Source organism: Corythoichthys intestinalis, chromosome 16 (assembly GCF_030265065.1).
Source record: "Corythoichthys intestinalis isolate RoL2023-P3 chromosome 16, ASM3026506v1, whole genome shotgun sequence".
Taxonomy (NCBI): Eukaryota; Metazoa; Chordata; class Actinopteri; order Syngnathiformes; family Syngnathidae; genus Corythoichthys; species Corythoichthys intestinalis.
Genome location: NC_080410.1, coordinates 40,605,181 through 40,630,996, shown reverse-complemented (window position 1 = coordinate 40,630,996; position 25,816 = coordinate 40,605,181). Strand labels below are relative to the sequence as shown.

General features: G+C 39.7%; 1 protein-coding gene across 2 annotated transcripts in view; it reads left to right on the top strand.

Moving 5' to 3' along the window:
- Window positions 1-19,341, top strand: part of stat5a (signal transducer and activator of transcription 5a) — a 178,264-nt gene extending 158,923 nt beyond the window's left edge. For both annotated transcript variants that reach the window (XM_057861066.1, XM_057861065.1), the window contains 5 exons: window positions 2,979-3,121; window positions 8,433-8,588; window positions 8,666-8,717; window positions 9,012-9,122; window positions 13,020-19,341. In XM_057861066.1, coding sequence (XP_057717049.1) covers window positions 2,979-3,121; window positions 8,433-8,588; window positions 8,666-8,717; window positions 9,012-9,122; window positions 13,020-13,143 — 586 coding nt within the window. In that variant the 3' untranslated portion in view covers window positions 13,144-19,341. The remainder of the gene's footprint in view (window positions 1-2,978; window positions 3,122-8,432; window positions 8,589-8,665; window positions 8,718-9,011; window positions 9,123-13,019) is intronic.
- The last annotated feature ends 6,475 nt before the right edge of the window (window positions 19,342-25,816 follow it).

The following is a 25,816-nucleotide window of genomic DNA, read 5'->3' as shown; positions in this document are numbered from 1 at the left end:
AATTGGCTGCGAATGCTCTGATTTAGGATGAATGAACATTCATTCGCCCAGTCTAAAGGCGCTTTCACACTAGCACTGTTTGGTCCATTTTGAACAGACCATTTTTCCAGGCATGAAAATCTGGTGAAATTCGCTGTTTGGAAGTCAAAAAGGGTGACCTACGTGAATGGCGTACCGCAAGCAACATGTCACTTCCGCTCATTAATATTCATGACATTAGCTACTGTTGCTAAGTAGGGACAAGCCACCGTTTGTCCCTAATAGGAAATGAATGGAAATCGTGTACGAAGGAGATGTTTACAGATCTAATTCTACCAATTCTCTCCGAAAATGATGTGCCTGGTGCCAAATTCACTGACAAAGATGTGGAAGAACATAAAAATGTTCAGTTAAAGAGATGGCTTGAATGTCAAAGGCTGAAAAAGACGAAAAAAACGAGCCCACCTAAGAATAGCCTTAGCTTTTTTATCGACGCGACTGACAATGACATTCTCCTGTTTCAACAAGCTATCCTTTACCATCAGCCCTGTCTTTCTTATATATCCTCTGGTTGTCCTACGTCTCTGACCGTTCTTGGGGGTAATTTAGTTAGCTTTGTGAAGTGATCGCAAATGCTATAATTTATTTACACTTCCCCCCTTACTAAAGTTGTTTTATATATATAACAGAAACGGTAACAGTGGCAGTCAGATACCATTGTAATTCTTGTCAGACAGAAGCAGTACGGCAACGTTACGCTAAAAAAATAAGTTAAAAATATAAAAATGGCTTACCTCTTTGTCCTCTGAAAGACCATGCCAACCCAACAAAATGTTTACTGCGTATGAAATGTGAATGGCTTCACCGAGCTGGTGTTAAAGTCCGCGCAAGTTGATTCGGTCTTCACATTTTTTCCCCCCGAGTTTTTGGTTTCCGGAAACGTATGAAGAAAACATCCTTCATGTGTCGTAATGTCTAGAGTCGTTTCTACAAGTTCCAAAAAAGCAATGCGTGATCGGCATGTTCGTTTTTGAAAGATTACCGGTGAAAAGTAGCACAAATTACGTTATGTCTGTGCGAGGGCGGGTTTCTAATGTCCCACTTCGGCTTTACTTCCACTTTACGATGCAACGTCACGGTCCAAAAATAGCATGCGTGCGGTACGCCATTGTGTAGATCCGAGGATCTACACAATGAATAAGTGACCCGTTTTTTTTTTCCCCCCGGATGAGAAATGTTCTTCGTACATGACTACAGTATTCTTCCTTCTACATACATTATGAGGCAAAAACAAAATAGTAAAGCACAGGCACTAGGGAAACTAACTTTAATCGGATTACTGGCTTGGAAAAATGAAAGCGTTAGATTACTCGTTACTGAAGAAAGTAATCAGATTACTGACAACACTGGCCGTCACCCAGTTGCAATTTTGGAAAACAACGGGAGACAATTACAAGCCGGCAGAGTGAGTCCATCAAACTAACGACATGTTTTATTGTTGCTAAGCCTGTCGCGATATGCAATGACTCCATTTATCGCACGGTAAATAAAAATGAGGGCTTTTCACAGCTGCGTTTTATCTTTGCGTGCGTGCGTGCAAACATCTGTGCGTGCGTGTTCCTTTGACAAGTGTTTATTGGTCATCAACACGCCGTAGAAGTAAAGTTTAGACATACAAAATAAGGAACCACATCTTTATTAAACACTGTAAACGTTAGCATTGCTACATTGAGGCTAATGGGGAAAAAAGACAGCCTACTTTAGCCTGCTATAAAACATTGGCAGTCTTCTCCAAAACGCAAATATGCAGTTAAAAGTTGACCCTACAAACATGAAGAATCGCTGGTTAGCAGCATTTGAAAATGACAAAAATTGATTACTGACACCACATGCAATGACAAAAAGAGCTTTTTTTTTGCAGAGTGTAAAGCTTACTGTTAGCGGTTCGTCGTTTGTAACCATACCAGCAGTATTTTATTAAGGATTTAATGTAGGTTTTCGGGCTGTGGAACGAATTAATGGAATTATAATGTATTCCAATGGGAAAATCCTGCTTGACCTCCGACTATTTCGACTTACAAACAAGGTCCTGGAACGAATTAACTTCATCTGTAGAGGTACCACGCAGTCCGCTTCGTTTTGTAAATGTGAACATGCATCCGAACTCTAGTTCGGACCAAACAAACGAACTCTGGTCCCTGGTTGCACCCTGCTTTGCTTGTGACTGCAACTCGAGCAGGGTCTGTTTTTGCTACTTTATGTGCAGTGTCACAGCATGGAGCTCCAATGCTCTAGGCTGTGACGGTACACGCAGTAAATCGTTGGAAGCGGAAGTGCAGCGTGCACGCTATTCAAAATCAACAATGGCAAAATGATAGACGATTAGCCATGGCCAAAGTTGTTGTTCTGCGCTATGTGGTTGCATATGATACACAGAATCGTGTTCTACTGTGGCGTTTGTGTTTTGAATGCTGTTGCTGAATGTACCGTGTGATAGGGACAGCGGCATAGTCAGGCGGGCCCGTTTCGTGAGTCCCGCTCTCTTGGAAGTGGCGACAATTTGACAGTCCAAAAAGTCACGAAAGTGAAAGCGACCGCATACTGTACGTCTGTGACTTGGGGTACTACGCAGTTCCTTTTCGTGGTTTAATTTTCCCCAATGCATTTTTAATATACTCCAGTTCGCTCGATTCGGAGGGAGCAACCTCTGTGATATTTAAAAAAAAAAAAAAAAAAAGCCTTTTTTGTTTTTCCTGTTGTACCAAACCGTTCCCCCCATACCGAGGTACGTACCGAACCGTGTCTTGCATGTACCTTAACAACTCTATGTGAAATGTAGCTGAAAATCCAGCTTATAGTTCTTGTCTCAGAAAGTTGACAATTTGTACATCCACCATAGCAACCGGCATATGCGGGAATCAAAAGACAAGCACAGTTGTCTGGAAGGAGGTAGCAGGGCTAAAAGCATACTTTAATGACACTCTCCTTTATGTTTGAAGCGCTATCCTGGGCTTTGTGAACAAACAGCAAGCTCAGGACATGCTGATGTCCAAGCCCAACGGCACCTTTCTCCTGCGATTTAGCGACTCTGAGATCGGCGGGGTCACAATTGCCTGGGTGGCCGAAAACCCCAACAAAGCAGGTATGAGGTAGAAGATGATGAATGGGCCGACCTTTGCGTAGAAAATTTCAGAAGCACAACCTGCAGTGTTATTGACCATTTTATGGCGGTTTTCAGAGGGAACGCAAACAGCAATGCAACAGTTCATGAAGGGTGTCAGATCCACTTCATTAATTTTCACCCAAATATTTTGCCTTCTAAAGAGGTTTAAAGTGGCTGTGACAGCATTAAAAAACCTTATATAGCATTATTATTTGAATTAAAATCATATATTTTAATACATTACAATACAATTCGACTATATACAACAATTTGGCAAAGCGCAAATGACGACAAATTAGTCTGCCGTTTAGCCTCGCCTGTCATTATAGTACTCTAGCGTCCCTAGCTGGTGGATGACGTCGGCAGGGTCACAATTTCAGCTGGTTTAGAATTCAGCCCATTGAGGGGGAAGATTCAAAACGAGGAAAATGCGACACAGAGCAACAAAATGTCATCATTGTTTCAATCTCTCCACTCCAATATTTTTACAGAATCTTCTTTTTATCAAAGTGTTTTCCCCAATTGCTAAATAAATGGTATGGTGATGACAAATAACAGTCTTGTGCTAAATGGAATATGAAATATTAAAAATGCATTTATTCAGTACAACAGGGCAAAATTACTGTATTATGGTCAAAACTGCCAACTTCCGAACGGTATTTTATGCCACCGCAGTTACTCCAGCTTTTGTCATTTCCCTGCCCTGGCTTCAGAGACTGAGGAAAGAGCGTAACCAAAAATGAAAAATCACAAAAAACTACCCCGACTCATGTCACACACGGCGGCGGGGTTGATTGTCTTCACCGATCTGCCAGCCCCTGGTGTTCTGCCAAATTTTGCACCCTTATAATGTTTTGCTCCCAAAGCTGTTGTGGCGTTGAATAAGCACTCTTTTTCATTCAGTTGGACTCTTAATGTTATCCACAGGTGCTAAATAAAGAAATAACATCGTTCAACATGAATATGGCGTAAATGTAAGCTTAACTCATTCACTCCCAGCCATTTTCACCGGAGCAAGGCCCTTCGCTCCCGGCTGTTTTACTGGATTTTGACTGATTTTGCAAGGCCCACAGAAAATTCCGTTTGATTGCTATATAAACATGGAGCCCACCAAAAGAAAGATTAGACTCTCTTCTTTCAGCATAAAAAAAGTTAGTTCATATCTTTTTCCATTCTTTAAAAACAAGCATTAGAAAATAGCTTAGTTTGAGCAATTTTCCAATTTCTAATGAAAAAACAGAGAAATTGAGCTTTTTGTAAAAGCATACATTTCAAACATAACTTTGACTTTAACACAGCTATTTTTCGCTTTTGTGACATCCCAAACATCTGAATAATGTTTTCGTTCTACAAAATAACATAAACAACAAGACAAATAGAGCCTTTGATCACAAAGTAACCATTTATTTACACATAACTAAACTACTGAACTGTCGAACTATTTGCGCACATAACAACGGGGAAGGCTCTCGGCTGCTCCCAGTTGAATGAGGTGGCTCCCAGTAATCTGATGAGTCCGGATCAAGATCAGTCTCACTTTTTTCATCATCTTCATCATCTTCATTGTTGGTTTCAACCTCGGGCTCAGGAGTAACGCAACGTGAGCTCCGCAGAACGCATGTGGAACCTAACGCTGTTGTGGCTGTCACCGTCTGTCTCATCAAGATAGATTTTTTTGAGTCCTTCTTTGACAATGGTTTCGTTTTCTTTTCAAAACAATTCTCCTGTTTCATTTGCCTTTTTTCCCGATCGTTCTCCACATTTTTCTCAAATTCTCACGCGTCCTCACAAGATCCCTCCAACTTCCATTTCCTGACTATTTTTCTTCACTTCCTTTCCTGGCCCGAGATGAGTTCTTACAAAATGCACTACTGCCCTCCAGTGGCCAGTTTTATTGCTTTAAAATGAGTTTTGAGCATTGTGCATTGCAGTTTAGGTGCAACAGAACATAGAGATGCCTCTTGTCAAAAAAAAAAAAAAAAAAATGTAAAAGACGTATAAATACATTTTTGGGACACTGACACAATTAAAATAGAACGTATTTATACGTTTTGGGGGGCAAATGAGTTAATGACACAGCGAAGACTTAAACAGTGCGAGAGCGGCGTGCAGTTGTTGTGTACAAGCTAACATAGCAGGATGTGTCTGAAGAGAACTTTTCTACATGTCCGTCCATGATCAAACGTAAGTAAATATTTCTTTATTTAAAGAAAGGTTGTTGTGTTTACTTTGTAACCACTGTATTTGCGGCCATTTTTAACACAAAGGTGCAATTTCTCATGGGGTGCAAAACAAAATTTGACAGAACGGCGGCGAGCAAGTTAAGGCTTGTCGTTTTGCTGCGGCCCCAGCAGGCAGATAGAGAGCGGGGAGAGGGGTATGAACGTCGAAAATAGTGCATTCTCGGTGGACAAACCGGCCGACGTCGGAGCGGGGGCTGCTCGGGGCAAAGTCGAGGAAAGTGCTATGTGGGCGGGCACTCGAAGAGGTCAAAGGGGGTGTGCGACAAGCCGCCGGTCATCGGCCGTGTGGCCTTCTCGGTGGACAGGGAGTATTGTCACCCACACAATGCAAGCCACCTCCTTATTAAAACGTGTGCCATGATCCCAGTATTTGATTTTATACAAAACAGTTTACTCACTCCTCGTCGGCGCAATAGTCCCTCAGTTGTCGGATTTGTTTTGGCCATTCTCCGCGCGGTGAACGGGAACTTTGTGAAACCCCAAAAGGCTCACACGCCTCTCCCTGGTGCAGCAACAAAATCCTGCAGCACATTAGGCTGGCGTGATGTGAAAAATAAACGAATTAAACCGCAAAATAGGCTGAATCTGCAGCCCTTCTGCATGCTATGGCTAATGGCTGTATTGTGAGATGGTGACCCAGCTGACGTCACATTCGCATTCTTCCTCAATCCAGGAAATCACTCACTTTCATGGCGCGGGATTCAAAAAATTGAATAAATAAATCGATCTCTTCCACACACATCCAAGTGATCCATTTAATTCAGGAGCATAAAGCAGGTGGATGAAGTGGTTCAGTGGTAGTGTAGTCGTTCCCCAACCCAGAGGTTGTGGGTTCGATTCTCCCCCCTGATGAACTCGTCTAGGTATCCTTGAGCAAGATACGTTGCTCCTGGTGCTGCGTCGCCAGTGGGTAGATGATCAGACAGTGTAGAGGGCCTTAAAAGGTGGAAAGGCGCTATACAAGTGTAACACCATTTACCATAAAATACCGCGTGAAATATGAAATAAACATGCTTTTTGCCATCATAGGCACTTTACAGTGCCCTCCATAATTATTGGCACCCCTGGCTAAGATGTGTTTTTTAGCTTCTAATATATATTTTTTTAATTCAAATAATATGGGACCTTAATGGAAAAAAAGAGAAAAATCCAACCTTCAATACAAGTGCATTTATTCAGCGGGGGAAAAAATCCCACATAAAGAAATAATTATTTGACATCAAATAATGTGTGTTACAATTATTAGCACCCCTGGTGTCAATACTTTGCACAACCCCCTTTTGCCAACAAAAAAAGGTCTGGGGACTGAGATGGCCATGGGAGGAGCTTGATTTTGTGTCTGGTGAACCATTTCCGTGTAGATTTGGCCATATGTTTAGGGTCATTGTCTTGCTGAAAGACCCAGTGACGACCCATCTTCAGCTTTCGGGCAGAGGGCAACAGATTTTGATTTAAAATGTCCTGGTATTTCAAAGCATTCATGATGCCCTGCACCCTAACAAGGTTCCCAGGGCCTTTGGAAGCGAAACAGCCCCACAGCATCACTGACCCACCCCCATACTTCACAGTGGGTATGAGGTGCTTTTCAGCATGCGCATCTTTCGTGGCACGCCAGACCCACTTAGAGTGTTTGTTGCCAAAAAGCTCAACCTTGGTCTCATCTGACCAAAGCACACGGTCCCAGGCTTCAACTGGGACGGTTGAAAACACATCTTAACCAGGGGTGCCAATAATTATTGAGGGCACTGTAACTAAAAGCTGAACATGTACAGAATTACAGAATGAATTTAGTTTTGCTATTCACTTTACCCAGACCATCATAGTGTTTCAACTAGAGCAGGGCGGTAAACCGAAAATTTACCGTCACCGAAATTCTTAACGATGACCGACGTAATTTTGACCATGTCGGTAAATTCGGTAAATTAATAAAACAAGAAAATATAGTCTTTTCATCCCGCTTTGATTCTGTGTTGTTCGTCTATGTTCATTCCCCTTTAAGAAAGCAGTGAATGTGCTTACGTAGGGAGTCACGTGATCATCAGGAAGCCAATCAAACAAAAGCCCGGTAAGCTAACGCTAGCAGCTAACGCTACAAGCAAAACGTGATGGAGTGTGGCTTAAGGGAGGTTCACCAAACTTTCAACCGACATTTACTAGACTCTTGGTGTCATCCAGACGGGCTTTCACCCGCTGTCCTCCTTTGTTCTCACGATTTCCGGAGATGGTGCTTTCAGTGCTTTCTACTGGTAGCCAGGCTAACGCTAGCTAGCGGCTAACGCTACAAATGAACGTTATGGAGTCGGATAGCGGCTCTAACCTTGTCGAAATGGCTGAACTTAATGAGTGGATTGGGCACGGACTGCATCTAGCAATTACTATGTGGCGTTATTTTGTATCTGTCTGTGTGTGATTCCTCTGATAGCTTTTGTGATGGTAAAGCATTCAGCATAAAGTACAATCCAACTGCAAAACTTATAATGACCGAGAAATGGCCCCAGCTATTTTTATTGTGGGTGCATTTATTAAAAAATGCACTGGGGGGAAAAAAACCCTTAAACCATAAAGTAAAAACTTGTATTTAATAATTATGTCACAGCAGCCATTAACAATAAGTTGTCTTTTTGAAGTGTACTGTTCAAGCTGCAAGTCATTTGTGTTACAATGACATGTTTGCACAGGCATATTGATTTTGACAATGTACATTGTTCAAGTCATACACGCTGTTATAAATGTTCATACTTGAATTCTTATTGCTTACAATACATTTTTATAAACTTAATGTTTAGACTGCATGTACAATTGTTAAATATAGTATATCAAATTGAATGCTGGTAAATAAATCAACAAGAAATAGTTAATCTGTATTTCATGCATTGATTCAGATTTTCAAATTATATAACAGTCCGCTTGGGCGAATTTATCGTCATTTATCGTTATCGAGATAAATCTGCTCAATTTATCGTGATACATGTTTAAGGCCATATCGCCCAGCCCTAGTTTCAACTCTGCTATCATATGGTAATGTGTATCAAATTTTGTATTTACAGGCGAGAGAATGGTGTGGAACCTCATGCCCTACACAACCAAAGACTTCACCATTCGCTCTCTGGCCGACCGCATCAGCGATCTCAACCATCTCCTTTTCCTCTACCCTGATAGGCCTAAAGACGACGTCTTTTCAAAGTATTACACCCCTCCGCTGTGTAAGTGGCGACGCCGTCGCTTTTTTTACCGGCCTTGCCGCTTCTTACAACGCTTCTCACGACACTTCTCTCTGCAGCCAAGGCAGTGGACGGCTACGTGAAGCCGCAAATCAAACAAGTGGTGCCTGAGTGAGTCACCGCCTTCCTTCTACTTAATCATCGAATATTGATCCCGCATTACAGATAAGCAATTACTGAGCCGTTACAGTGGGAGGAGGCCAATTAAGAATGCTGAAGGGCTCCTGAGCGAGCGGGTCCTTTGCTCATCATTAACAGTTAGCCTCGTTAGCTAGGCGAGCGGCGCTCCGGCCCTCGCTTCGCCGTAATGACACAGCGGGGCGCGGAACTCACGCCGCGGATCGTTGCTTAGACGACGGGTAAAGATGAAGGTTTTTGTTATTAATGTGTGCGTGTTCTTTACAGGTTTACAACAGCCAATCCGGATCCAACAAGTGGGAATCCGACCTATATGGATCACGGTGCCTCTCCAGCGCCGGTCAATCACCCACACGCCTATGGATTGTACCCACCTATGTGAGTCACTGTGCCATTGATGTCAATGAATGTCTAATCAATTTCCTGGGAGGGTTTGGCACTGAAACGTTATGACTCAATGCCTGCCGTCAATGGTATCCAATGAGTGAACTTTGGATATACAGTGATCCTTTTTTTCACGGTTAACCAGAACCCGCTGCGATAAGTGAAAAACCGCGAAGTAGCGCCCCTACCCAAAAAAAAAAAATCTTTTGTTTTTGTATTCAATATATTTATTCAGATTTAGCATTTGAAAGAGATACATACAAAACATCTTGTTTCACTTTCCCCAAAGTAAAATTAAAAAAAAACAACAACAACTTATGTATACATATTAGGGCTTTCAAATGATTAAAGTTTTCAATCGAGTTAATCACAACTTAAAAATTAATTAATCATAATTGATCACACTTCAATCCATCTCTAAAATAACCCATATTTTCCTGTAAATTATTGTTGGAATGGAAAGATAAGACACAAGACGGACATAAACATTCAACATACTGTACATAAGTACTGTATTTGTTTATTATCACAATAAATCCACAAGATGGCATTAATATTATTAACATTCTTTCTGTTAAAGGGATCCACGGATAGAAAGACTTGTAGTTCTTAAAAGATAAATGTTAGTACAAGTTATAGTAATTTTAAATTAAAACTAGGGCTGTCAAAATTATCGCGTTAACGAGCGGTAATTTTTTTTTTTAAATTAATCCCGTTAAAATATTTGACGCAATTAACGCACAAATGCCCCGCTCAAACAGATTAAAATGACAGCAGAGTGAAAGGTGCACTTGTTGTGTTTTTCGGAGTTTTGCCGCCCTCTGCTGACGCTTGGGTACGACTGATTTTATAGGCTTCAGCACCCATGAGCATTGTGTAAGTAATTATTGACATCAACAATGGCGGGCTATTAGTTTATTTTTTGATTGAAAATTTTACTAATTTTATTAAAACGAAAACATGAAGAGGGGTTTTAATATAAAATTTCTATAACTTGTACTAACATTTATCTTATAAGAACGACAAGTCTTTCTATCCATGGATCGCTTTAACAGAATGTTAATAATGGTTATGCCATCTTGTTGATTTATTGTTATAATAAAGAAATACAGTACTTATGTACCGTATGTTGAATGTATATATCCATCTTGTGTCTTATCTTTCCATTCCAACAATAATTTACAGAAAAATATGGCATATTTTAAAGAAGGTTTGAATTGCGATTAATTACGATTAATTAATTTTTAAGCTGTAATTAACTCGAATAAAAAATTTAATCGTTTGACACCCCTAATTAAAACCCCTCTTAATGTTTTCGTTTCAATAAAATTTGTAAAATTTTCAATCAAAAAATAAACTAATAGCTCGCCATTGTTGACGTCGCCGAGCGGGACGTCACATCTGCTCTTCTACTTCTTTCTTCCACAGTGTCTTTAGTGTAAGGTAGTGATTGAAATACACCACAAGTTGTCAATGGCGAGTTTTAAATTAATTAGAGATCTAGCCAAGGCAAAGTCTAAGTTTTATGTGTATTTTGCATAGCTATTTTGATTGGGAGTGCCAGTTCTCTTTGCATTGAGCACTTTTCTTTTTGTGAACATTATTTTTCTGAGCGATAGGAATAGTTTTGTTGTGCTTTCACTAAATGATACTGTAGTGACTTAACTATTCTGCCCAAATGCATGATGGGAAGTTGGGCAACCATGACTGTCAGTGGTGGCTGCAAATGGTATACAGTATGTTCTGCGTTGTGTTCAATTAAGCGTGTTTAGAAAAACATCATTTAAAGTATGTAAAGAAACAGATCGTCTCCTGTGAGAGATTGGAATATTATTATTGTTGTGCTTTCACTAAATCATGCTGTACTGGCTTAACTGTTCCGCCTAAATGCATAATGGGAAGTTGGTAAACCATGACTGTTAGTGGTTGCCTCAAATGGTATACAGTATGTTCTGCGTTGTGTTCAATTAGACATGTTAAGAAAAAGATCGTTTCCTGTCATTCTTCACCACGTCATTCGCCACAATACTTATTATTGTTGTGAAAGGGTTGCCAAAGCTTAAACCAATAAAAGGCGCGGTGCAATGAACCCCTCTGTCCGCTCGCATTTCTCTGCCTTTTCACTCTCAATGTGCTAAAACGGCATCATTGTAAACGGTTTGAGGCAACCTATGAACGGGTATTTCCGTGCATGCGATAATTGCGTCAAATATTTTAACGGGATTAATTAAAAAATAAAAAAATGACAGCACTAGTTTTAATCAATGTTTTTTAAGCACTTCAAATGTAATAATTAGGTTTTAATCATGTTACTGTCCTACCGAATTATTTTTAAACGAGAATAAAGTAGAAAAATGCTTGTCTTTATTTAATGCTTCATTGCGTGCGTCCACTCAAATCTGCTCAAGCTGCTCACTTACACACAATGAGTTGCAACAGCAACTGTTTAACAAGTTAAATGGTGATTGACGCATGCGGCACTTTGACGTTTCTGCTTCCATGCATCTCTGGCAAGACCTTAACTTCTGTCAATCATCGTTAACTTTAATAAGCAACCCCAGTGCACTGCCTGACCAAAAAAGAACAGCAGAAGGGAGAGTGAGACTTGTGATTGGATCGGGACAGCTCATCTGTATTTTATTTTCTTATTTTTTTATTGAAAAAAAATCCGCAATGGACTGAGGGCTCGAAGATTGAAGCGCGAATTAGCGAGGGATCATTACAATTGAGGCGAGATGCTACCACTCGCAACTTTAAAACGAGAAACCCCACAGGCCAAATATCTATCTAGCTATAACGTTAGCTATTTAGTCACATTGTATCATGTGTTCTGTCAGATTTTTTTCTCCTGAAGCTTTTATCACAATGTCACAAAAAATAAGCTGTCTGTTACTTTCAGTTGGATTCTTAATTTCATCCAGTGGTCTTAAATAAACAGCTTACATCATAAACGTACACGTGCAACATGAATACGATGTAAATAAATGCTCACGATGCAATATAATAAATGCCTGCAGCATAAGACACTCTAAAACATAGGCAAAAGAATATGTGTAGATGTTTTCTCCGTGAGCTTTTGAAAAATAAATATCTTTGTGGAAAAAAAACGTCCTCATATTCACTTTCAAAGCCTGATATTTATATACAAATTTAAAATAGCCGTGTGAGAAATTCATAACAAAGTTCATTCAAAGTTTATAAGTAGACTTCATAATCATATTGACATGACATGGGGTGCGGGGCTGATTAAGAATGTTGATGAACACTGGGAGGCATGCAAGACTGCCTTCTTTGATGTTCCTGATGACTTCATCAATAAATTGTATGAATCCTTGCCGAACCGCATGGATGCAGTCCTTCAAGCCCTTGGAAGTCATACAAAATATTAAATTTGGATCTCACAGCACCACTACTTGATTCGCTTATGTTATGTAACATATTTTTGTATTCATTTTTTGTTCATTTTTTGTATTTGTTTTTTGTTCAATTTTTACACTACTTTCTGTAGGCGAACTTTTGTCTTACCAAAATTTGACCTTTATGTCTTCATTAAATGATAAATCTTTTTTCAGTGAAACAATTATACTTTTGTACATTCAACATCATTTGGGAGGGTCTTAGCTTTTATATGAGCCATTTCTGAAACCAATTGAATAATTAAAAGTCAGGTTATTAGCAATTGTTTCTACAAAATGGATAAGCGACAAGACTTTTGTCAGGGACTGTATATTAATACCCTTATCGTGATATTTTTTTTTTTAAATGCTAAAACCCAAACATTCTGTTGTTTGCAGCAACCTCACAAACGTGCAATTCAACTATTTTACTGAGTCACAAGACCAGTTCTTGATGTCTGAGGGGCATAGTTGACACTAAACGTCCTGTTTGCAGGAGCGAATCCATGCTGGACGCTGACGGAGACTTTGACCTGGACGACACCATGGATGTGGCGCGGCACGTGGAAGAGCTGCTGCGACGGCCCGTGGAGACCCACTGGGGCGGCCAACAGTCGTGACCGCGCTCGAGCGAGCCGGCGAGCAAGCAACCGACCCTGCCTCTGCCTCTCCACTTGACGTCTCTCATGGTTTTAATTCCAATCATCTCGTCTGTTCTGCGCTCTCCCTCCATAGCTATAATGTGAAATGTTAATAACGGTTGTGTTTTACTTCTTTTTTTTTTTTTTTTTGCGTGAGAGCGTCTGACTCTCATGAATTTTATTATTTGTGTCAAAGTGTTTGTATAAGGATCCAATGCAAAAACCTACAGTGTTACATTATTGGTTAAAAAAAAAAAAAGAAGAATAGTGTTCAGTTGTCAGCGTGCATGCATTCTCTTGATTTTACCACGCGCTACTGTACAAAGAACTTTTTATTTTGTATCTCGGCTTTGAATGAATGTTGCCCTTTGGACAAAAAAACTTTACTTAAAAGTTTATCTCATTTCAACAAACACCCACAAGCAGTAAGACTGGCTAGATGCATTCATTACAAACTTATCGGGTTTTGTCACGGTTTTGTCACCAGTACAGGACTATTTGTTTTCAAAATGGTAGAAGCTTTTGAACAACGCTCCCTGCTGATTCTCTCAGGTTCCAGACTTAAGCATGTGCCGGTATGACATTCTGACGGTATGATAACCTTAAGCCAAAATATCACGGGTTCACGGTATTGCAATTACAGCTCTAAAATGTGTTACTTTGAGATACAGTGGGGCAAATAAGTATTTAGTCAACCACCAATTGTGCAAGTTCTCCTACTTGAAAAGATTAGAGAGGCCTGTAATTGTCAAAATTGGTAAACCTCAACCATGAGAGACAGAATGTGGAAAAAAAAAACAGAAAATCACATTGTTTGATTTTTAAAGAATTTATTTCAAATTAGAGTGGAGCAAGGCCGGCCCAGCCTATACGCAGACTATGCAGCTGCTTAAGTCCCCCTGACCACTAGGGGGCCCCAATCTGGCAACCTCATTTTATACGTTGTTAATAAAGCACCGTGAATAATGTGGCGCGCATTGCTGTTTATCTATGCAAACATCCATATTCTTGTCATTACAATCTGGCAACCCGGGGAGTGACGTTGAACCTGCTTTGCGATGATTGGTGCTCAAACAAAACAAAACAAAAAAACGTACATCCCTAAAAAAAGGTTTGGCGCCATCTACTGTAAGAACTGACAATCATTTGCGGTGAGAAGTTTGAAGTATGCAGTGCAACAAAATCTGATTATTATATACAAAATATGGACGAATAGGTTGGATTGCATGTATGGGTTTCACAGTACACTGTGATGAAATGGTGGGCCAAAAAATATGGACCCCTTGGCATTACTTTGCTTAGGGCCCCCAAATGGCCTGGGACGGCCCTGAAGTGGAGAATAAGTATTTGGTCACCTACAAACAAGCAAGATTTCTGGCTGTCAAAGAGGTGTAACTTCTTCTAACGAGGTCTAACGAGGCTCCACTCATTAACTGTATTAATGGCACCTGTTTTAACTCATTATCGGTATAAAAGACACCTGTCCACAATCTCAGTCACACTCCAAACTCTGCTATGGCCAAGACCACAGAGACAAAATTGTAGACCTGCACCAGGCTGGGAAGACTGAATCTGCAATAGGTAAAACGCTTGGTGTAAAGAAATCAACTTGGGAGCAATTATTAGAAAATGGAAGATATACAAGACCACTGATAGAAGATCTCACCCCGTGGCGTCAAAATGATAACAAGAACGGTGAGCAAAAATCCCAGAACCACCTGGGGGGACCTAGTGAATGATCTACAGAGAGCTGGGACCACAGTAACAAAGGTTACTACCAGTAACACAATGCGCCGCCAGGGACTCAAATCCTGCACTGCCAGACGTGTCCTCCTGCTGTAGCCAGTACACGTCCAGGCCCGTCTGCGGTTCGCTAAAGAGCATTTGCATGATCCAGAAGATGACTGGGAGAATGTATTATGGTCAGATGAAACCAAAATAGAACTTTTTGGTAGAAACACAGGTTGTCGTGTTTGGAGGAGAAAGAATACTGAATTGCATCCGAACAACACCATACCCACTGTGAAGCATGGGGGTGGAAACATCATGCTTTGGGGCTGTTTTTCTACAAAGGGACCAGGACGACTGATCTGTGTAAAGGAAATAATGAATGGGGCCATGTATCGAGAGATTGTGAGTGAAAATCTCCTTCCATCAGCAAGGACATTGAAGATGAGACGTGGCTGGGTCTTTCAGCATGACAATGATCCCAAACACACAGCCAGGGCAACAAAGGAGTGGCTTCATAAGAAGCATTTCAAGGTCCTGGAGTGGCCTAGCCAGTCTCCAGATCTCAACCCCATAGAAAATCTGTGGAGGGAGTTGAAAGTCCGTGTTTCCCAACGACGGCCCCAAAACATCACTGCTCTAGAGGAGATCTGCATGGAGGAATGGGCCAAAATACCAGTAACAGTGTGTGGAAAGCTTGTGAAGAGTTACAGATGTTGACAATTACAGGCCTCTCTAATATTTTCAAGTGGGAGAACTTGCACAATTAGTGGTTGACTAAATACTTTTTTGCCCCACTGTATGTGCCGGTATGAGATTCTGAGGGTATGACAACCTTAAGCCAAAATATCACGGGTTCATGGTATTACAATTACAACTCTAAAATGTGTTACTGTGAGATATCTGGGTTCACAGACTTCATATTGATATTGAAGGGACACTGGGTGCGGGGCCGATTAATAGGGGGTCTATCTCCGTCGAAGCTGACCGAGTGGAAACACAGACAAAGAGCTTTTTACATACCTGCCAAGTTGTACAGTTTCGGCGTAATTTGTACAAGTGAGCACTGATTTTTAAATGTGTACGCCGTACGTTTAAAATCTGTACGTTTTTCATTTCTTGCGTTTTTTTTTCTCCGTTCGGATTTTGTCACCGTTTCGGCAACGAGACAATGCGTTACTATGCATTACTACGTTGGTTGAATGACGTGAGGAAAGTCAGAGACACGGAGAAAGAAGAGCGGGAGTGGGAAAGGGGAGTTGTGACACAATAATACCTGACTGTAGCCGACAGCCTACAAACTACGCCCACATGATGCTACGCTAGATATCACATGTATATGAACTAGATGCGAAATGATACACTTGCCGGCATTGGTGAACAGCCACCGTCTTAAAGCAGTTGACTTCTCAGAAAGGCTCTGTTTTATTGAACCTTCCTAGCGAACCTAAGTAAACTTTTATCTAAAATACTCCTAAATCGGCAAAATCTTTACTTGAATCTATCTTTAAATGATGAAACAGTTTTAAAACTTTCACATGTCGAAAGTAGACAGAAGGGAACTAATACAAAAACGGGAGCAATTTTAGCAACTTTAACGGTTGATTCACAAAGTTAAATGACTTCCAAACATAACAAAGGTTACTATGTTTTTTTTTTAATGAAAAAAAAACATGAAAGGTACTTTGCCAAGTAACTAATTACTAGGGTTGTTCTGATCATGTTTTTTTGCTCCCAATCCGATCCCGATCGTTTTAGTTTGAGTATCTGCCGATCCCGATATTTCCCGATCCGATTGCTTTTTTTTTTTTGCTCCCGATTCAATTCCAATCATTCCCGATAATTTTTCCCGATCATATACATTTTGGCAATGCATTAAGAAAAAGATGAATTAAACTCGGACGAATATATACATTCAACATACAGTACATAAGTACTGCATTTGTTTATTATGACAATAAATCCTCAAGATGGCATTTACATTATTAAAATTCTTTCTGTGAGAGAGATCCACGGATATAAAGACTTGTGACTTTGTAAATTGTGACTAAATATTGCCATCTAGTGTATTTGTTGAGCTTTCAGTAAATGATACTGTAGCCATGCCCGAATGCATGATGGGAAGTGGAACCATGACTGTGCGTAGTGCTACCAATTGATATATCTTCTCTGCGTTGGGAAATAACATAAGGTGTTAAGAAAAAGATCAATTGCAACCTTGCTTCTCTACATTGCTTCCCACGATTTTTCTAATCGTAGTGGGAGGGAGGGATTGTAAGGCTTTAGCCAATTGAAAAAAGGTTCCAAAGGCTGCCAAAATTCACTCATTTTACGCTGCCTTTGATCTCTCTATATAGGTAAAACGGCGCCATTACAGATTAAGCGCGACAATGCGTGAGTGGGTCGTGCAGCGCATGCATTAATTGCGTTAAATATTTTAACGTGACACAATTTTTAAAAAATTAATTACCGCCGTTATCGGGATAAATTTGATAACCCTACTTTAAGCCTAAACTAAAGACTCTGGATGAGTGTAACATATTATGTCTGTAACGTTAAATACAATTAGAAAACAATTTAATTCAAAAATATATATATATATTAAAAAAAGGCATGGCCGATATTTTTTTGCCAATTCCGATACTTTGAAAATGACGTGATCGGACCCGATCGATCGGGACATCTCTACTAATTACTCTTACATTCAGGTAACTGAGTTACTAACTCAATTACTTTTTGGGAGAAGTCATTTGTAACTGTAATTAATTACTTTTTTGAAGTAAGATTAACAACACTGGTCATAAAGATGCAGTCTGCAGAATGAAAAGTGACGAAAGCGGAGATTTTAATCTGCAAATTTGTTGCCGAACACAATTTGCCTGCAACTATTGCTGATCACTTCTCAGAATTAGCAAAAGAAATGTTCCCTGACTCAAAGATTGCATCGGTAAGTTCATTTTATCAATGGACCTTTTTCATTTATAATTGGACACACTAACAAACTACCTTCAAGTCAAACTGAATTGCGAGCTGAAGTGCCATGAAGTGCAGCCATCAAAAAGACATGATAGAAATTGCCAAAAGTGCTACAGTACATACAATTATCAATCAATCAATCAATCAAATTTATCGTTATAGCCTTTTACAAAACCCGAAAGGTCCCCAAAGTGCTTTACAACAAATACAAACATGGCTCATAGTAAATAAAAGGCAGGAAAGTATTATACAATAACATTAAGAAAAAAAGAAAAGAAACAACGCATCACGATAAAAGTCAGACGGCAAATAAAACAATAAAACAGATAAAATCTTAATCATTAAAAACCCTTAAGAAATAAAACCAGGCTTCATTAATCTGGGGGAAAGGCGAGCCTAAAAAGGTGTGTCTTTAACCAAGATTTAAAAAGGCCTAATTATAACAAAAGACACTGTTAAATTTTAGTAATCAAGATGTAGCTGAAGATATTGATTGTTCTTTGATTGCACCAGGTTATATGGCAATATTACCAATAAATTCTTTTTTTTTTTTTTTTTTTTTTTTTTTTTTTTTAATTGAGTTTTATTTTTGTTTCATATTGCACGCTATATAAAACGTTTTAAGATTAGTCACCAATTTGTAAGGGCATACGGCACTATTTGTCAGATCGCTAATGGCCTCGGGTTGACAGGTATGTTTTTACATTGAAAATTCTTGTGAATAAATGCTTAAATCCCTGAATTCTTTATAGATATGGACTTAAAACAGTCTTGATTCTTGGTTAAAAGCAAAAAAACGTGGCAGTTAGCATTTATTCTACGTAAATTTGTCGAATGTCCTGCTAGTCTTTAAGCCACCGTGGCGCCGCTTTATCACCACAAGGAGCTTTTTACCGTTGAAATTTTTGGGAATAAATGTTTAAATCCCTGAATTCTCTATTGATATTGGGTGTAAAACAGTCACGATTCTTGGTTAAAAGCAGTGTTGTTTTCATCAAAGATGACTATAACGAAAATATTTCATCCACGAAAATTTTTTTTCATGACAATGATGAGACGATAACAAGCTAAGAACGTATCTTGGGAGACTAAAATTTAACGACACGAATGCCAGTTTTTGTCCAACGAGACGAGAACGAGACGAAAATGCCCCATAGTTTTCGTCGCATGTGTGACATTTCATGTGTCTTTAGCCTGCCTGGTTGTGTCACTCATGTGACGTGCTGCGCCCCCATCAACTCACCCACTAGTGTCCTCTCCAGTCTCCTTATTGCTTGTTTTGGGGGACACACGGTAAGCTTTGTCTTCTTAACTCGGCAAGAGAGAATAGGCAATGTTGTTTTAGCCTATTAAGGTCCGTGCTGACTACGAAATGTAACTCGTCGTGTTAGCATAGCATTCACGTTCACGTTAGCATCAGGCTATATCTAATGGCGAGCATCCTCCTAAAATCTCACTTTTTTTTTTTTTTTTTACATACAATTCCTGGCGTCCAGGCGGGTATAACTAATGGAAAATAATGTAGCCTACTGTTTTCTTGCCGAGTGTGTTAGATTTGTACATGCGACAATATGTGCTCGTCGATCAATGTTCATTGGAAACCTGTTCTTACTTATTTTTGGAGTAAAATTTTCAAATTTTACAGACGAAAAGATTGAGTTAACATCGACTAAAACTAGACGAAATTAGTCTTGAGTTTTCGTCAGCAAAAACTAGACAAAGACAAACACATTTTAAAATGACTAAAATAAGATTAAGACTAATAAGTATTATCGTCCAAAAGACGAAAACTGAGACCAAAATTAAAATGGCTGCCAAAAACAACACTGGTTAAAAGCAACAACAACAACAAAAACGGGCAGTTAGCATTTATTTTGCAGTACATAACTATTGCGAATAATGACGCCAATGCCGTAGCGGTTAATTTCTCCCTTTGATTTTTTTCACAACGTTTCAAAATGCAGGCATGGTACGAAAAATATAATAATTACCTTGAATCCTCGAACAAATTACTTCTGAGACAATCCTTCCTGTTTGCATACGGTACAGCTTTCTTACTTTTTCAACCTAAATCCGGCGTTGGATCGCTGCCTGTGTTGAATAACTGCGACCGACTTCAACCGACTGAAGCGGAGTGTAGGACGGCCCCCTACTTGAAGGCGTGGCGCAGTGTCTGGCGAAGGTGACCCGTCAATATCTTTATGAAGTCAATGCTGGGTTAAAGAAGAAAAAAAAAAAGAACTTTTTCAAAACATATTGGCAAATTGAAACATCAGTATACTGTCAAGTTAAACAAATTTTAAAAATCTAAATGAAAATAAAATAAATGCAATCCTTTAGGTGAGCTTAAACCCATAGCCATAGCTTACCATTATCATCAAAACAAAAATGATTGAATTATTTTCCATAAAAAGCACATGTTTGACTCGTATCATGTTTACAGTATTGACACACTCTCAACACAGACAGTTGCCAGAGAGAGAAAAAACACCACGTTTTACCACCGCGAGATACACTAAACACGCTGGAGTTTACTCTCGTAGCTGGTGGGAAACGTTTATGATAGTGTTTACTAATTTTGTATGAATGCGAAAACATACTGGAGGTATTGCCTCCTCAGCAGTCATCCTCCGCAAACATATCAGTTGGCCCTCTTCCTCTAAGCCCCGGCCGTCTGTAAGTTTTATGTAGGCGAAGTATTCCCATACCAGCGATTTTGTTTTCTTCGATGGGGGGAAAAAGTTTAGGAGGTTCACCTCCTCCAGCCATTGTGTAGCACAGCTGACTCACTGACATTGAGCAGCAATCGGTGGGGGAGGGTTGAGCCTTGCAGCTGCAAACGAGGGATTTCTCCTTGCATTTATGGTACATAAATACCTTGGGGACGGTATGACGGAAATTCTCTGCCATTTTGAAACCGTGACATTTTCATACCACGGTATACCTTGAAAGTGGTTATTGGCACATGCCTAGTTCCACTCATCTTCCTCGTCGGTGCTGCGTCACTGTAGTCCTCGTCTTGCAGGTCTAGAAACTAACGACACACAAGAAACCGGTATACATGCAGGTTCGGCCCTAGGCATGGGCGAACTCGGCCTAGGGCGCTATGTAGTAGCGGGGGTGCCAAATTGCTTTGGGAGGAAAAAATACAGGTAGTCCCCAGGTTACAACGTTCCCGACTAATGCGACGTCGACTTTACGACGCTGGACTCTCGTCTGCCATTTTGTCTCCAGTATATTTTTTCATTAAGACTTTTGTTTTGTGATGCATTCTTTTATTTTGCTGAATTACTGTTGCTGAAGTTGAAAGTGATTTAATTTCATTTTTATTTCCGTTTCATTCTGCAAGTGTTAATGTCATGAGCAGCTGAATAAAGCAAACCACACGGACGTCTGACATCGTCATTTCGGAGCGTAGCTAGCTAGCTAGCTGTCAGCGTGGACAGTACAATGAAGTATAACACGTTTTTGGATAGTTATTTGCGGGTCATTTAGGGGTACTTAAAGGGTTAATTTAGATTCACACGGAATTCCAGGTTACATCGCCAGCGCATGAACAGAACTCGTTCGTAACCCGGGGACTACCTGCACCCTGAAAAAAAATTCTCACGCTACGCTTCCAGAACGTTTTTCTAACATACCAATTACATTAAAACAGACTACATATAAAAATTATTTGCCATTTCCAACTTGGATTATATTAGCCACCTGCTATTTTGTGGCACATATGAGGCAGGAAGGAACAGTCGACGCTTATAATATGTTAGCAGATCTGCTTCACAAAAATAGACAAATAATTGCAAGTGATCAAAAATCAAATCAAAGGTCATTCAAACTCTCAGTTTCAAAACGAAATTAAAATGATCACATCTCAACAAAATATATAGCGTAACTAGCAATTCATGAAACAACCGGAACACTAAATAAATTAGCATAGAACCAAGGGCGTAGGTTGGGTTTCAACATTGGTAGGGACGATATAACAGCATAACCTGCATGTACACTTTTTGCGGGGGACGGGACATTAATAAGACCACAGATTAGGTGAACGGGGGGTCAGGGATACATGTCTCACGAATATGAACCTAATTAATTGATAGGCTAAATGATCAATGCAAAATAAATCTGTATTGACTTATACTAACTTTCATATGTATTAGTTAGGGCTGTCAAACGATTCAAATTTTTAATCGAGTTAATTACAGCTTAAAAATTAATTAATCGCAATTAATCGCAATTCAAACCATCTATAAAATATGCCATATTTTTCTGTAAATTATTGTTGGAATGGAAAGATAAGACACTAGATGGATATATATATTCAACATGCGGTACATAAGGACTGTATTTGTTTATTATAACAATAAATCAACAAGATGGCATTAACATTATTAACATTCTGTTAAAGCGATCCATGGATAGAAAGACTTGTACTTCTTAAAAGATAAATGTTAGTACAAGTTATAGAAATGTTATATTAAAACCCCTCTTAATGTTTTTGTTTTGATAAAATTTGTAAAATTTACAATAAAAAAATAAACTAGTTATTAATAAACCATTGATGATGTCAATAATTACTTACACAATGCTCATGGGTGCTGGAACCTATAAAATCAGTCGCACCCAAGCGCCAGCAGAGGGCAGCAAAACTCCACAAAACACAATTAACAAGTGGGGATTTCACTGTACTGTCATTTAAATGTCTGAGCGGGGCATGTGCGTTAATTGCGTCAAATATTTTAACGTGATTAATTTAAAAAATTAATTACCGCCCGTTAACACGATAATTTTGACAGCCCTAGTATTAGTTCAAGTGATACATCGTTCGATTCAAACCTTTGTTCTCAAAAACTACGAAAGAAACATTTTGAAAACCTCCGGAATAAATGTCTGGATTTTTTTTTTAATCACTATATTGGAACAGAATTTAACTTATAGTAACATACACAATAATCTGTTAACTATCCAGGAATGCAAAAAATAAACAGTGGCCTTCAGACCACTCAACATTGTCTGTCTAAATAAAGAAATTAAATACAAATGAAAAAAGCGTCTTAGTTGGAGAATACCAAAGATAAACTAGGCCTGCAAGCAGGACTGAACGGGCCCTCGCAATTTGGCCCAACTCGAACATCAAGCAAACTCGGAAGGCATGCAGGTCAGGGTGGTGACAGATCGTCCCCCTCTAACCATCTCAGGAGAACCTAACATGCATGAAACCCACCTCTTTTTTGGGGGGATTAGAAATACACTCACACACGTAGGGGGAAAAAATCCTATAGAAGAGGGTCCTACAAAAAAGGAGGCGCTACTGAGCTGTGCAGCCACGCCCTTACTCAAAACCAAAATTGATCTTCTAATTGAGCCAATTAGACCAAGTGTGCCACATTATGTAACCCGAAAAGCTGGCGAAGTCCCTGAAAAAATATACTTCCTTTTAATGTGGAACAAAGGGTCGTCATGCCAACAGACAGAGACATGTGGACACGGGCCTTAAAATGTAGTATTACAAAAGGTCTTGAAACTACAATGACCAACCTGAAAATAACTGGACAAGTGTAAGTAAAATAAGTGACTTTCTGTTGCCACTAGTTGGCACTGTAGCGTTGATGCAAATAAGCCATACAGGACCCTTCAGGGTACGACTCTCCCCAAGCATGGGAAGTTTTGTGCAGATATGTTGTATGTCAGACAAGTTATGACTGTTCAAAATTTGTGGTGAGACAAAACGGCGACGGTTATTTTCGCTTTCCTGTTTGGACCCCTCTGCTTCAACCAAACCTCAATATTTTTCATCAGGCACCTGAACACATGCCTTAAGGCTCCCCTGATGCAGGTTTGATGTCAATTGATTTTTGAAAAAAAGGGGGGGGGGCGTTTCCTGGTTCCACTAGGGGGCGCCAACCCTAATGGGTAATATTTCAATGCAGTCGTGTTCAGGCCGGGATACTTCTCATGCAAGCCAGATATGAAAAAATTGCACCTTGTATCAGGACGTTATTAGTCATTCACTTGGCTTGTTGCCAAAAATTGGCCGACTTTGGTACCCCGTCCAGGTCAGGCCCCTGAATGAAATCTCACCATTTGGATAACTTAAGATCTCATCTGTCTCATGAACAGTCTCACCAATTTTGAGGAGGATCCAACTAACTCAACAGGCGACAAATGTGCACCCTGTAAATTGATAAAAATGTCACATTTAATCCAAAATACCTGATTTCCTGTTAGGTTTGGAATATGGGTGCAAGAGACTTTTTGGAGCAGTTTTGCACAATGTATCGACTCCCGAAATTTCATCGCTCTACGTTGAAAAAACCTAATAGGAGAGGCCTTTGTTTTTTAATTCAAGGGGGTGCCACTGAGCCATTTTGTTACATTTTTTTCTCAACGTTGCAAAATTATCAAAATTTACATGAAGCCGCATGTATGTGCAAATTTTGGTGAGTTTTCGAGCAGGTTCAGGCCTCCAAATTGGCCATTTTCATTTTCCCTGAAAAGAGAATAATAATAATCCTTTGCATTACAGTAGGGCTCTCGCGCCAGTTGGTGCTCGAGCCAAGGGCATAGGTTTGGTCTCAACATTGGTAGGGACGCTATAACAGCATAACCTGCATGTACAGTTTTTGTTGGGGACATTAATAAGTCCAAACAGATTGGGTACATTTCTCAAATATGACCAATTCCTGCGTAAAAATGAAAAATTACAATAAAATTATTTTCATGGGAGAAAGTCATGTTTCAAAATGCTTGCTTCATATAAAGTACATTTACAGTGGTGGTGTTTTGGGGGTTTTTGGGGGGGAGGGGGGGTGAAAATGTGCATCGGCTACAAATAAAAATATTTTTTTAATGATGAGATAGAAAATACATTTTAATTAGGGAATAAATGCACAAAATGCACAGTTGGATTATCGTTAACATTAGAAAAAGTACAGGAAGACACGTCGCTAAGCAGCTTTCTACTCGAGTTTTACAGCTTAGCATGTTCACACAGTTCATTGTTATGCTAACACAGCCAAACTCAACAAAAAATGAAAGCTCCTTCGGGCTGCTTTAAGGCCACATAAATGAAACAAAAATGAAAATTGGGGAGAAGGGACTAAACCTTGGTGCACTACATTTCTGAAAATTAACGTTAACAGTAGAAAACATACTGAAGGACAGCTCTCTCTAAGCAGCTTCCTACTCGAGTTTGGCTGGATAGCAAGTTAATACAGTTTAATGTTATGCTAATGCTGATGCAGGTTGAACTTTCAGGAGCAAAATTTGTGGTGTGTTCCCCACCTCCACAACATTGACATCTTTTTACATTACTTACAGTGGTTGCTGCTGCTGCTGGCCGAAATAAAATTCTAATATCCCTCGTCGTTGAAGGGGGCGGCATGTTGTCGACATATTGTATTTGTGGCTGGGCTGTGAGTGCGTGTGTGTGGGTGGGGTGGGCGGGTGTTGGGTCATGTCATCAGCCAATCAAACGGGCTTTTAACGGGAAAAAATGGATTGGCATATTCAGCAAGTGAAAAGGGGATTTGTGTCAGCCTGAACATGATTAAAGTAATTCACTTAATAATGGAAGGGTCAATTCTATCCATAGAACATATGGAAAGACAATATAAGTTACCTATATAACTGAACTCATGATATAAGGCCAATAAGGTTGCTAAAAAGTGGGTGGGGACAATTTGAGCATTGTGAAAAGTTAGTAGTGTCATGTCCTTACCGTCCCTATGCAAATCTATGCCCTTGTTCTATGGAACATGAAGTGTTTTTTACATCTGTAGTGTTGAAATGCATGCCTGGAGGCTGATGCATGTCGTATGACAACAGTGATGACAGCAGGTGGCAGCAGAGGTTGTCAGTTTATCTCAAGGGAAGTGAGAGATTACATTGAGCAGTGATGGCTAAGTGAAGCTTTTTAAAGCAATAAGGCTTTGCAACCAATTGATTC